The 13,437-nt window shown below is 31.0% G+C and overlaps 2 protein-coding genes across 5 annotated transcripts in view; both read left to right on the forward strand.

The window, feature by feature from the left end:
- The window catches only part of LOC114328070 (uncharacterized), an 865,859-nt gene that overhangs the window by 108,598 nt on the left and 743,824 nt on the right, over positions 1–13,437 (forward strand). The gene's annotated exons all lie outside the window — the stretch shown is intronic.
- LOC126888235 (uncharacterized) lies at positions 8,668–13,344 on the forward strand. The gene is made up of 4 exons (XM_050656310.1): positions 8,668–8,892; positions 8,987–9,223; positions 9,437–9,606; positions 10,924–13,344. Exons 2-4 carry the CDS (start codon positions 9,004–9,006, stop codon positions 11,989–11,991), a joined length of 1,458 nt encoding a protein of 485 aa, XP_050512267.1. The 5' UTR covers positions 8,668–8,892; positions 8,987–9,003; the 3' UTR covers positions 11,992–13,344.

Raw genomic sequence — 13,437 nt, forward strand, 5'->3', positions numbered from 1 at the left:
GTATTTTGTCGAAAAAACATTCTTAGCAAAAATATAGCCTGTAAAAAATTTTAAAAAATGGTGTATATATCACGTCTCTACACCTAGTAGAAGCAGAGTTATAGCTAATGAAAAAAAGGTTAATATTTGTCAAATTCCAAATGGAATACTTTAACGTGAAAGAACCAAAAATGAAGCACATTTCGGGGAAAACTCATTACAACTTATTTAAAGTGTTTAAAAAAGCTTCATTTTTGTTTTATATAAAAAATTTCTAGCATCAAAATTAAACAAGTTACGCTCAAAATAAAGTTAGTCCCTTTTGGTTTTGGTAAAAAAATCTAGAAAATCACCCCCTAATTAGTATCTTAAATGAACTTAATCGTTACGACTTCACAAGTTTCTTGACTCGTGTATATATTGTTTATATGATCTGTAAGTTTCATCGGTTCAGAGTCCTTATTATTGAAAGAGCTGTAGTTAAAAGGGGTTGAACGAGTCACTGATCACGAATGTATGCAAATTTAGAAACACCAAATCTTAATCAATTTTTGTCTAACAGAGAAACAAAAAAATACATGATATTCAGAAAAGCAAATCTGACTTTTTTGTTTTTCGAGATTTTTGGTATCTCTAACAATTTTTAAGTTATTTTGAAATTGAAAGCATTTTTTTCAAAATTTAATTTTTAAAAATTTTACTTTGAAACCAAATTTTTTCAAAAATAAGCACTTTGAATCGATGAAACTTACAGATCATATAAACACAACATAAGTAAAATAATTTGTGGAGCGGTAACGATTAATTTAATTTAAGTTGCTAATTAAGGGGGTGGTCTTCCCGATTTTTTTTACAAAAACAAAAGGGACCAACTTTATTTTGAGCGTAACTTGCTTAAATTTAATACTAGAAACTTTTTGTAAAAACAGAAATAAAGCTTTTTTTAAACACTTTAAAAAAGTTATAATAGGTTTTCCCCAAAAAGTGCTTAATTTTTTGGATATTTCACGTCGAAATATTCTATTTGAAATTAGGTGATTATGAATCTATTTTTCATTGGCTATAACTCTGGTTCTATAGATGAGATCCAGAGACCTAACGCGTACACCATTTTTTTTACTTTTTTATAGGCTATATTTTTGCTACAAACGTTTTTTTCGACAAAATACTTACTTTTTGAGTTATTTGCGAAAAACCGTCTAAAAATGTGGTTATTTTGTTGAAAAATGAACGTATTCACTTGCAAATAACTCGAAAAGTGTTGACTTGGCGAAAAAGCTCTATAGAACAAAAGGTACTTAAAATTAGTCAGTTTACCCATTTCCGGACTGAGTTTAGCGAACCGACAGTATATGAAATAATATTGTTTGGTATAAAAAATTATGGTCTGATATGTGCAATTCTAATAGAAAAAATATTTGAAGATTTTTCTCAAATTATGGATACCAACAACATTTTCATTTATAACTCTTTTATTTTTAATTTGACGAAGAAAAGTTATTCTTCATAAAAAGCTATTCATGTTCTAAGATTTATGATGCAACTGACATATTATGTAAAGTTTTATTAATTTTATACGAGGTATATAAAAATATAAATTTAGATCAAGAGTAAACTACCTTTATAGTTCATAACATTTAAATTAGAATGATATAATTGCACATTAAAACATAATTATTAATTCTAAACTACTTTTCATAATAGCAATTTTCCATATTACAAATTAAAATACGTAAGTAAACAAAGTTTTCGTTATGATAATGCTCGCATTTTCAGCTTGTTTATTATCAATTTTACGAAAAAAAGTTATTCTTAATAAAATGCTCTGGATAGTCAAAAATCTAAAACTCAACCATCAGATATCAAATTTTATCAATTTTATACGAGTTATGTCAAAAATATGAATTTCGTTAAAGAGTAAAGTACCTTTTTATTTCAGAATATCAAAAAATGCTATTATGAAAAGTTGTTTGAAATTAAAAACTATGTTTAAATATACAATTACATTATTCTAATCGAAAACAAATTTTTAATTTTTTCTCAAATTACGGATACTCATCATTTTATTACAATTATGATAACTATTTTATTATCACTTCTACGAAAAAAAGTTATTCTTCATAAAATACTCTCCCTGGTCTAAAATCTAAGATACAACCATCAGATATTAAACTTTTTTAATTTTATACGAGGTATGTAAAAAATATGAATTTTTCTTAAGAGTTAAGTGCCTTTATTATTCACAATATTTTAATTAGAAGGATGTAATTGAAAACTAAATCAAATTTTTTAATTCCAAACAACTTTTCTTCATAACAATTTTCGATATTGTGAAATTTAACGATACTTTACTCTTGAGTGAAATTCATATTTTTTGACATACCTCGTATAAAATTTATTAAATTTGATATTTGATGATTGCATCTTAGATTAGATACGTTGCAGAGTATTTTATAAAGAATAACTTTTTTTCGTAAAACTGATAATAAAAAAGTTATCAATAAGTTCCAAGTTACGCAGACATAGGTACTGTATAAGAGCTAAAAAAAATTTTTTTGCTGAACATTTATTATTGTTGAAGTTTATTGTTAAATGTATTATAGGTAATTTTTACAGAAAAAAGTTTTGATCACTTTATATAAACATTTTTTAGCTGGTAATTTTCGGTTTTTGTATTACATTTTTGTTATCTTTTTTAATTTTCTCAAAAAGAAATAGTATATTTCATTTCTAAAGTAAAATAATTTAGTGCATTTTAAAGATAACGTCCTAAGCTTTAAAAAATCACCTATAAAACTGTAATAGATTTGTTCAAACTTGAGTAATACCATCTTAAAGTGGTGGTAATTCTATAAAACTACGAAGATTTCAAAAATTACATTTTTTAAGACGTCATATCATTTGAATTAAATTTTTGAGATTTTTTTGAATAAAACGTTTTTATAAGAAAAATTGTATTAGTTACACATTTTTAAATCATTTTTAAACAAAATTCATGTAAGGCTCACTTTCCGCCTCCACCGTACTTATGCCCATACATTTTATTTCATTTTATTATAACCATAAGATAGCTTAATTATTCTTCTTTTAGTTTCAATTTGTAAAATTTCATTTGATCCATTAGTTAAAGAATTACATTAAAATAACTCAACCCTGCACTCCGCGGTACGCTAGTTTTCAGTGCGCCAATGTTTGTGAGAAGGGTGACTTTAGCGTTATAAATAAAAAATTATAGAAGATACAGTTTTGTTCTAAAATTTATATTTTCGGAGTTATTTAAAAAACATCAAACTTCGTAGTTCATTTGTTTAATAAAAAATGAAGCACCCACTTCTCGAGTAGAACTTTTTGATATGTTGTTTACTAAACATTTCTTAATGAAATTACAAAAAGTTCTATCTTGTTTGATTTTTTCCGAAGTGAAAATCTATATGCACTCCCCTATACGGTATGACGATAAATTGTTTTTCCGATTATCGCGCCATCTATCAACAATGAAAAAAAATTTCCTTATAAAAGTTACTATATATGAATCCAAATCTGCAAAAAAAAATGGGGATTCTATTTAAAAATTCAAAGTTGCCCTCTCTCCGCTCTAAGGGTGTATCTGGATAGTCGTGTGTAGTGTCATTCGATAAATTTTTGAATTCATTTGTCAGTTTTTCAATCCGATGTTCATTTCGCGAAGCAGAACAGAAAAAGTAATTGGCATTGACAATTTTTGTAGAAAAAAGAAAAATACCTTACTTTTGTCATTGATCAGGTGGTACGAAATATTTTGTTTGTCTGATGTTCTGTAAAAAATAATGAGCATGATAGACTAAGAGCCGCTATAGGTGAAATTTCTTAATCATTTTAGGCACGATGGGACCCTATAACTTACATAGTAGAACCTAAAAGAAAACGTTTGAACACTGTGCCGTCACTTTTCAGTGGCACATGCGTCAACAGTGGCGCATCAAACTTTCCACTTATGGACGGGATAAATAAATTAAAAGTTACCCTCCCTTACTAACAGAATTAATTTTTTTTTATTTTTTTAAGTTCTATGTGATTAACACATAGGATTCAGCGTGATTTTAACCAACCACCCCCTTCCCCCTGCCCCCACCATCAAAAACTTCATTTTTCGTTTTTATTTTTTTTTTGTGGGATGCAATCAATTTTAAAATTTCAAAAAATTCACACGCATAGCTGAGGCTTTTATAAAACATGCCTATTTTTTAAAGACCCATAGGTAGAGTGTACATAACCTCAAAAAATTAAAAGAAATTTTTTTTTTCAAAAAAGCGTATAACTTTTTTTGAGGAATAGCTGGAGGTCTAATTTTTTCTTAATCTTGTGTGTTTTATCAAACACTATATTTTTAATTTTTTTCAGATTTTTCCGTAAGGCTCCCCACCTTCAAAAATCCGAAAAACTGTTTTTTGGGGGCTTTTGGGGGATTTTCCCTATTTTATAGACTTCATAATATATCAAATCAATTTTGTTTTTATAGGTTATGTGTAACTTGAAGTAACTGAGTCCTTTAGAATATTTAAAAATCAGAAAAACACGTTCAAATCCCCCAAAACCCCCTTAAAAAACAGTTTTTTGGATTTTTGAAGGTTACCAGCGTTACAGAAAAATCTGAAAAAAATTAAAAATATAGTGTTTGATGAAATACACAAGACTAAGAAAAAATTAGATCTGCAGCTATCCCCAAAAAAAAGTTATATACTTTTTTCAAAAAAAAAAAAATTTAATAATTTTTTGAGGTTATGTACACTCAACCTACAGGTCTATAAAAAATAGACGTGTTTTATAAAAGCCTTAACTATACGTGTGAATTTTTTGAAATTTTAAAATTGATTTCATCCCACCAAAAAAAATAAAATCGAAAAATAAAGTTTTTGATGGTGGGGGCAGGGAGAATGGGGTGGTGGGTTAAAATTACGATGAATCTTATGTCTTAATCACATAGAACTTAAAAAAATGAAAAAAATTAAATTCTGGTAATGAGGGAGGGTACCTTTTAATTTATTTATCCCTTCCATAAGTGGAAAGTTTGATGCGCCATTGTAAACGCATGTGCCACTGAAAAGTGACGGCACAGTGCTCAAACGTTTTCTTTTGGGTTCGACTATTTAAGTTATAGGGTCCCGTCGTGCCTAAAATGATTAAGAAATTTCACCTATAGTGGCTCTTAGTTTATGATGAAAATCTACACGTGTTCTAGTAAAAAAATTAATTTTGTTTTTTTTTTTTTCAGGTAAGTGGACCAATAACTTTCCATAAGGTTTGGTTTAAAACTTTTATATTTTTAATTTTAAGGCCACTGTTATTGTGCATAAGTTGTGAAATTTTTTTGGGGTCGCTGAACACGAATACGCCATCATAAGCGACCCCCCAGAGCACCTTGTGCCCAGGGTTACTGCTAATAAAACCGCGTTGAAGCGCGCTTCACCAGCTTACCAATTTAAACGTCGGCAAAGAGAGATAGAAAATGTATTCTAATAATAGTGCAAAGGAAAGAGAACACGGTTCGCACCCCAAAGTACATACTGTAAAATTTAAATATTTCTTCTTCTGTGTGTGTCGTGCTTGTTTTCAAGCGTTGGCTATCGTCGTATTAACAAGCTGATGAAATGTTTCTCAGTCGGCAGCTATATGAAACAATTCCTCAACCGTTCAACCTGTCCATTGTCAGTAAAAGAGCTATAACAGTTCTGGCTATTTTACCATGTAAAATCCCATAAGAAATCACTAAGGTTCATTCTGCTCGGTTTTGTCTCGTTTTGTAGTGGAGGCACGACGGCTCGTCAGGTATTGAATCAGGTCTTGAACAGGTCTCGATCAGCTTTGATCAGGTCTCGATCAGCAGCTGATCGAGACCTGATCAAAGCTGATCGAGACCTGATTCAATACCTGACGAGCCGTCGTGCCTCCACTACAAAACGAGACAAAACCGAGCAGAATGAACCTTAGCGATTTCTTATGGGATTTTACATGGGAAAATAGGACAGTTGTTTTCTTCCAACCCAGCGCTTTCCTTCGATTCTGTCCTAAATGATCAACCGGAGTAAGCGATATTTAGGTCCTCGCATTATATGACCGAAGCATTGAAGCTTTCTCATTTTTATGATGTTAATCAATTCTCGCTCTTTGTGCATGGTCTCCAGAGCACGTTCGTTGGATATCCTGTCCACGGGATTCTGAGCATGCGACGGTAACACCACAACTCGAACGCTTCTAATTTGTTAAGATTATTCATTTTTGTTGTCAAGGTTTCACATCCATAGAACAAGACGGACCAGACGTAATAAATATTTACTTTTATGATAAAATCAGTCGGACCATCATTTCCCCAATAATATCAAAATACACCGCCAGTGTGGGCGGTAGATATATTATTAAGTTGGTTAATTTATACAATTATAAAAATCTTAATACAACGTAATTAGACCACTACATAGTAAAATTACCACGGCACTGATCGTATCAGCTCCATAGCTCAGTCGAAAGGTAAACGCTTTAGTACCTCTATGTTAAGTTTCTTTGAACCGTGTCATTTTACCGACAATTCACGGGAAAACCCGCGAACACTCCACAGCCACAGGACGATAAAAATAGGGCACAGAGGGCATAAATTAGGGTTTGGTTTAGCTTAAGGATCATAAATAACAAATTTTGAATCTATTTCACGTTGCGTTGAATCCCGTCCTCAGTTTTTATCTTTCTCTGTTATATCTTTCTATTTATTTCAGCCTGCCGCGCCACGTTCCGTCGGATTTCTTTTTAGGAGATCTAGAGATCAGGACATCTGGAGTTCTGAGGGGTTTCGGCACTCGAAACCAAACATATTACTCGGGATTTAGGGGGTTACTGAACACGAATAAGACATCAGAACCAACACCTGGACCACCTAGCGACCCCTAAAACCCCCGAATAACAAAATCTGGCCCTTTTAACCCTCTAATCTAATGCATCAATTTTTGTTCGAGCTGAAAAATTCAGGAAAGTTAGAATTTCCACTTAGAACACAAATGTTCTGAGGCAAAAATTGATATTACTGCCAGGTTTTCCTTTGAAAGTAAAAAACAGCCATCCGCCTTGAGGCGGACTTGTGCAGTAACCATGCATTAAGCTAACTGCATTTATTTTTTTTTAATAAGCAAATAAAAACATTGCCTAAGCAAATAAAAACATACTGAAATTATTGTTTATTATGAAAATCGTAAAAACATGTTTTTGTGGTTGACCTACATAAAGATAAATTGCGTTTTATACAATATGCTTGGGTTTCGGATGTGCATTTTGGAAATTTGCACTGTTTTTTACCAGTATGATCCCGAAATACACACCAGTGGCCTATTTGATCGTAACGGATGTCCTCCATCGGAAGATATGCTCTCTTTGTCTCTTTGGTGCTCTTTTTAGGTGAACAACTAGAAGGTTGGCCAACGGGTCGTTTGACTGGAGCCATGCCACACAAGCAGAGCGATTCAGCTACTTGTGTTCTGAACACTGGCAACTCAATTTTTTCTTTTTATGCATGAATCCTATGATACAGTAGGTAAGCGTTGATCACCGCCACATCTATGAGGTGGTAAAAAATACGATTAATCCATTTTCTTGTCTTCATATGAATGCGATACCGACCTAATAGTCCATCCATAAATTTAACACCTCCCTATGCCGATCATATACTTTGATGATCTGTGGGCAATCGATTTCATCGTGAACTCTTTTTTTCTGTCCCAACGTCTAATTTTTTGGGACTTTACGCTATCATTTTTGGACGCAAATGGTTGCACGCCAACATAAGTCGATCAAAATCATAGTCACTCTCAACATCTGTTGCTTCAGCTTCTGCAGCAGGTATATCGTCCAACATCACCCAGATTTCTGCATCAGTGATTTCAGACAGTTTGAAACTCCGTTGTACCATATCTGAAAAGAAAAATGTACTGTACCACATCTCACAACGCTTCAGTAATACCCCATAAAATAAATTTTTATTACGCCAGAATGCACAAGTCCGCTGTAGGCGGAGTATGGAAAATGGAACATAACAAAAATATCGAAATTGATTCAACTCAAATCAGATGAAAAATGTGTAATAAGAGGTATTTAGCTACTCACCTATAATTTTTTCTGCTTCACTTATGGCCGGTTTCACCAACGACAAATAGTAACGAGTGATCCAAAATTATTGGGATCAAAGGTGGCTCTGAACGACAGAGATAGCTATACAGTACATGTCGATTCTTAATTCGGATAAACTTTCCATTTTATGTCAACTTTGACAGACACTTGTCAGTGTCAGTGTACATACGTCAACTTTGACTTTCAAGTTTTACTAGACTCTACACAAAATTATTATTAATAAAAATGGTTTTCACGCATGAACAAAAGCGATCTATGCTCGAAATATATTTGAGAAATGGTCAAAAAATTAACGGAGAATGGGTTTACTCCAACCGAGACGCCTTTGCAGAATTTAGTGAAGAATTTCCCAATGTTGCAGTTCCTTATAACGTGTTTTGCAAAACTCTTCGTCAAGTTGTAAAAGTTTACAGAGAAACGGGAAGTGTAAGTCACAAGCCAGGGGCAGGCAGGCCTAAAGTGCGAACTGAAGAAAACGTCGAACTGGTCAGAGCAGTTATTGTAGATCAACCGCATACATCAATTAGGGAATCCAACGATCTGTCAAACTATTCCAATATGTCTGGCGATTGGCATGCAATACATTGAAAGCATATGATAAATATTGTTTTTTAAGTATTTAAAGTAATTTTCGTATATTTATATCCGCCTAAGTATTGCTAACATACTTCTGTGACATAATAAAAAATATTGTTTACATCAATAAACTAGAATAAGTACTTAAAAAGTTTTATTTAACTAAGTAATTTGGAAGGTTGAAGAAAGGTAGGTTAACAAATTTTATATTTCAAAGTTTAATAATAAATTATATTAAGCATCCCTAAAATAGATTTTTTACTTATGTATTTTATTATTTTAGGTTAGTTAGTAATAGCTATGCCACTAACATGTATTGTAGTGAACTGTGGAAGCAGGTCGAAAAGGGATAAAGTATCTTTTTTTGCTATTCCCAAACCACTGAAGTTTAAACATGCTATCCACTTGAATGAATTAACTGTTAAACGCAGAAAAAAATGGATAAGGGCCATACGAAGAGCAGACCTGACAGAATCAAAATTAAAATATCAAAAAGTGTGTTCCAAACATTTTATTCAAGGTTTGTCAATAATTTTCTATAAAGAAATAATATTAATCTTAATATATTTCAATAAAATATTGTAGGTGCCGTGGCAGTTAGTAGGCATTCGCATCGGGTAAAATTTTTTGGAAAATATGAAAATATACATTGTTTTAAGCTATTTTCCCAAAAAATTTTACCCGATGCGAATGCCTACTAACTGTGTATCTACGTTATATAATTTTGTTTTAGGACAACCTGCAAAACTTGAAGATGTAAATGATCCTGATTGGATACCAACCCAAAATATGGGTTACTCTAGGGGACCTGTAAAACGAAAGCAGGACCTTGAAAGACTGGAAAGAGTAAAGAAAAGATCTTCCACAAAGGTTTCACAAGAGGACAATGATACATTTATTGAGGTATACTAATTAAAAGAGAATGTCATTAACTTTAAATTGATTTGGAATTAAGGGGATCCGTACAAAGTTTCGGCTACAATGCTATTTAAATCGGATTCATTCTTTTCAAAACCTGAGAAAACTAATAAGTATTTTTGAAAAATTTAAATGCAGAATGAAAGATTACTTTATTACCGAGGGCGAAAGTCCCTGAAAACTTTTATGTTTATTTTAATAAGTTACAGGGGTGAAAAACTAAGAGAAAATGTAGTGTGTTTTTTATTTTAAAATATCTCATTCAAAAGAAAACTTTTTATTTATTCTAAGGGACTTTCGGCCCTTGATAACAATTTAGTCTTTCATTCTGCGTTTAAATTTTTTAAAAATATTTATTTGTTTTTTCAGGATTAAAAATGGTGATATTTTCCAAATCGAACATTCGTTATCTTTATCATACAACGCACTGAGTCGAATAGAATATGGTGATAAGACAGTGACAATTTTAAATATTTGACATGGCATCAGGAATATTTTGAGTTATTGATTAAATAATATTGATAGTGTATTTGATGAATAATTGATTGAAGACGTGAACTTAATAAAAAGTTATTTATTGTTTATTATTTATGGAAGATCCAGGCGGGGAATACACCAGTATATATTCTGTGATCCAAGTATTTTGTTGTTACAGATGTTCAAAATTGTAAGCGTTCTATAGTAACAATATATTATTAAAAAATCACTTTTGCTCGATTGGGTGTTAGTTTTTGTTGTACAATATATAAATTATTACAATCACTGAATACATAGCTAGTGAAAAAATTATCATATTAATTAACTGAATTAATAATTTAAGCCATTATGCAAGTAACAGTTATCCAAGAACTTTCAAAAGCCATATTTTTAAAGTTAATGATGACATTGTCAACTAATGTTTACATATCCATACCAGTGAGAATTTTACTACACATAATTTGTCATGTAAAGACAGAAAAGGTAGGGATAGCAGTAAAATATTTGCGCTTACACTCTTAAAGGGAATTTTAATTATAGAGATCAGTGTATAATAGTCGACAGTACATGTAAAAACCTTAATTACTCTGTTACCAATGTTGGATCGGATTGTGAAGACATTATAAAAGATCTAGGTATTCAGTTTGACTCACAACTAACCTTCAAGATTCGTATAAATGTAAAGTATATGATTTTATAATAAGAAACTGTCATAAGTTTGATATTTTGAAATTAAAACTGTTGTATTTTTGCTTAATTCTGTTAAAGCTTGCATATGGTTCCACTATAAGGATCCCAATTTATAATCAATTATGTTTGTTACAGAATGAAAACAATACAGTAAGTGAAAGTAACACTACAGCAATGTATGAAGACAGTACTGGAACCGAAACTCAAACTGAGTTAACCTCAGATGATATTGAACAGATGGCTCAACAATTAAAATTTGCAAATAAAAAAATTGACGAGTTGACTCGCAGAATTAATAAGACCATTTTAAGTTTCGAGTCACTAGAAACGGACAATCCGAAATGTTTATATTATACCGGTTTAAATTTTTCTGTTTTGAAGTCAGTATTTGACAGAATTAAACCATTTATTCCATCATCCTCAGTAACTGTTTTAGATCCCTCTCAACAATATTTGTTGACATTGATGAAAATGAGACTTAATCTAGATTTTAAATATTTGGCCTACCAATTTGGCATTTCTCAATCAACATGTTCCACCTATTTTAATACCATCATCTCAATAATGTATCAAAGATTTAAAAATAGCATAAAATGGCCAGATCGGGAAATTATTAAAAAAAACATGCCTTCTTGCTTTAGAGAAGTCTTTCATGATAAGACCACAATTATCATTGATTGCTTTGAGGTGTTTATCCAAAAACCAGCTAGTTATTTAACCCAGCAGCAAACATGGTCAAACTATAAACATCATAACACAGTTAAATTCCTTATTGGAATTACTCCCCAAGGCTGTATTTCATATATCAGTAAAGCATGGGGAGGAAGAACATCAGATAAACAAATAGTAGAGCTCTCTGGTTTTTTGGATAAAATAGAACCCCAAGATATTGTGATAGCAGATCGAGGTTTTTTAATAAAAGAATTTTTAGATGTGTTACAAGCAAAGCTAGTAATTCCAGCTTTTACCAAGGGGAAAAAACAATTGCTTCCACTAGAGCTGGAAGAAACTAGAAACATTGCACAGGTTAGAATCCACGTAGAAAGAGTTATTGGCTCCATTAAAAATAAATTTAATATTTTTTCAGAGCCACTTCCGATTTCTATGTTAACCCATGTTACTGATGGTATAAATATAGTTGATAAGATAATTTTTATAGCATGTGTTTTGATTAATTTATGCCCTCCTATTGTTCCAATTTAATTAAATTTAACCTATTTCACCAGATTGTCGCCTTTTTAGTATTTCTTTTAATAATTTTTGGTACACATCTGAAGTGTCACTACGAAAAACAATCAATGACACCTTTGGCCAAAACTAGGATATATATATGCCATGTTGTCGAGGTTGTCAGTTAGTTTTGAATTATAAATAGCTACAGCAAGAAAACTTGCATTGTTTCAGACAAAATCAAACAAGCTTATATTTTTCTAAAACTTTTTTTGTTGGTTTTTAAATATGTTAAAGTAAAAAGTTCTACTCACAGATTTGGCCGCTAATTGTTTAAAGAATTAAAACTCTTTTGTATACTTAAATAATTTTAAAAATATTGAATTCATCATTTTACAAATCTTTGTTGTGGGGAAGCTTGCAGTTCTGATGATCTATTGTTGTTAAATCGGTATAATATAAACAAAATTGGGCATTTTTGTCTGTTTGATTTATAAATAAATAAACATTTTGCTTTATGTTGTAAAGTACTTTATAATCAACTATTTTCAATGGGAAATAAGCCACAATTTTACCAAAAAAATGATTTTATTAACGTTTCGACGCCCAAGTCGGGTGTCGTCAAAATACAAAATATTAAATTAAACAAAAATGTTATTGCTTAGTAAAAAATTCTTCTAATAATTTATTTAATCTGACTCATTTATATCAGCAATTCAGACATGGATTATACATTTTAATGAAGAAGACTTTAAAATGATATTGCCAATATTGATGAGTTGCGTTCCTGGGGCGACTTTACTAAAAGATAGTAAATCATAATATTATCATTCGAAAGTGGTAGGTTTATTGGTCAAAAGGTGGAGAATAAAAGACAAAGACTTCGGCTACTTCATCTATTTATTGAAGACATTTTTGTTCACTAATTAGTGAACATTACCAGTTCATCTACAAATGAGTTTGATAAATAACAAACATCCATAGAAAAAAAGCAATGCAACTAGCAAGTTGTAAGTAAAGCAGCTAGTGAAACGAACCATTGAGAAATGTAAAATACAGACATTAAGTTTGTAAAAAACTAAGTACAGTTAACAATTTAAAAGCCAATACAAGAGCAAGAGATCATGTAGTAACATAATGATTGCATAAAAAAATTGCAAAAAATGTGTTCAACTAGAACGAAAATAATGTCCAGAATTCAACAATTCCAGACAATAATTTGCATTCAAATGATTTAATTTTAACTTTAAGTAGCATTCTTACAATAATGACTGTGGCTAGCGTATATTATTTATGTACACCTCATTGGTTGTTTTTGTATTTTGATATTAATAAAAAATTTGTGACAATTTTAATGAAAATAAATCATATGAAAACTGAAAAGAATGTATTTATTTGATGTTTCGGAGACTGACCTATATCAACCGTAGAATGAATTGTAAAAATATTAAGGAAACAAAGTTTCAAAATTTCCTCTTA

Source organism: Diabrotica virgifera, chromosome 7, assembly GCF_917563875.1.
Source record: "Diabrotica virgifera virgifera chromosome 7, PGI_DIABVI_V3a".
NCBI lineage: Eukaryota > Metazoa > Arthropoda > Insecta > Coleoptera > Chrysomelidae > Diabrotica > Diabrotica virgifera.

Coding starts and splice junctions, on each gene's coding strand:
- LOC126888235 (XM_050656310.1), top strand. CDS start 9,004: ATGCCACTAACATGTATTGTAGTGAACTGTGGAAGCAGGTCGAAAAGG. Junction 9,224..9,436: donor TTCCAAACATTTTATTCAAG/GTTTGTCAATAA, acceptor ATTTTGTTTTAG/GACAACCTGCAAAACTTGAA. Junction 9,607..10,923: donor ACAATGATACATTTATTGAG/GTATACTAATTA, acceptor TGTTTGTTACAG/AATGAAAACAATACAGTAAG.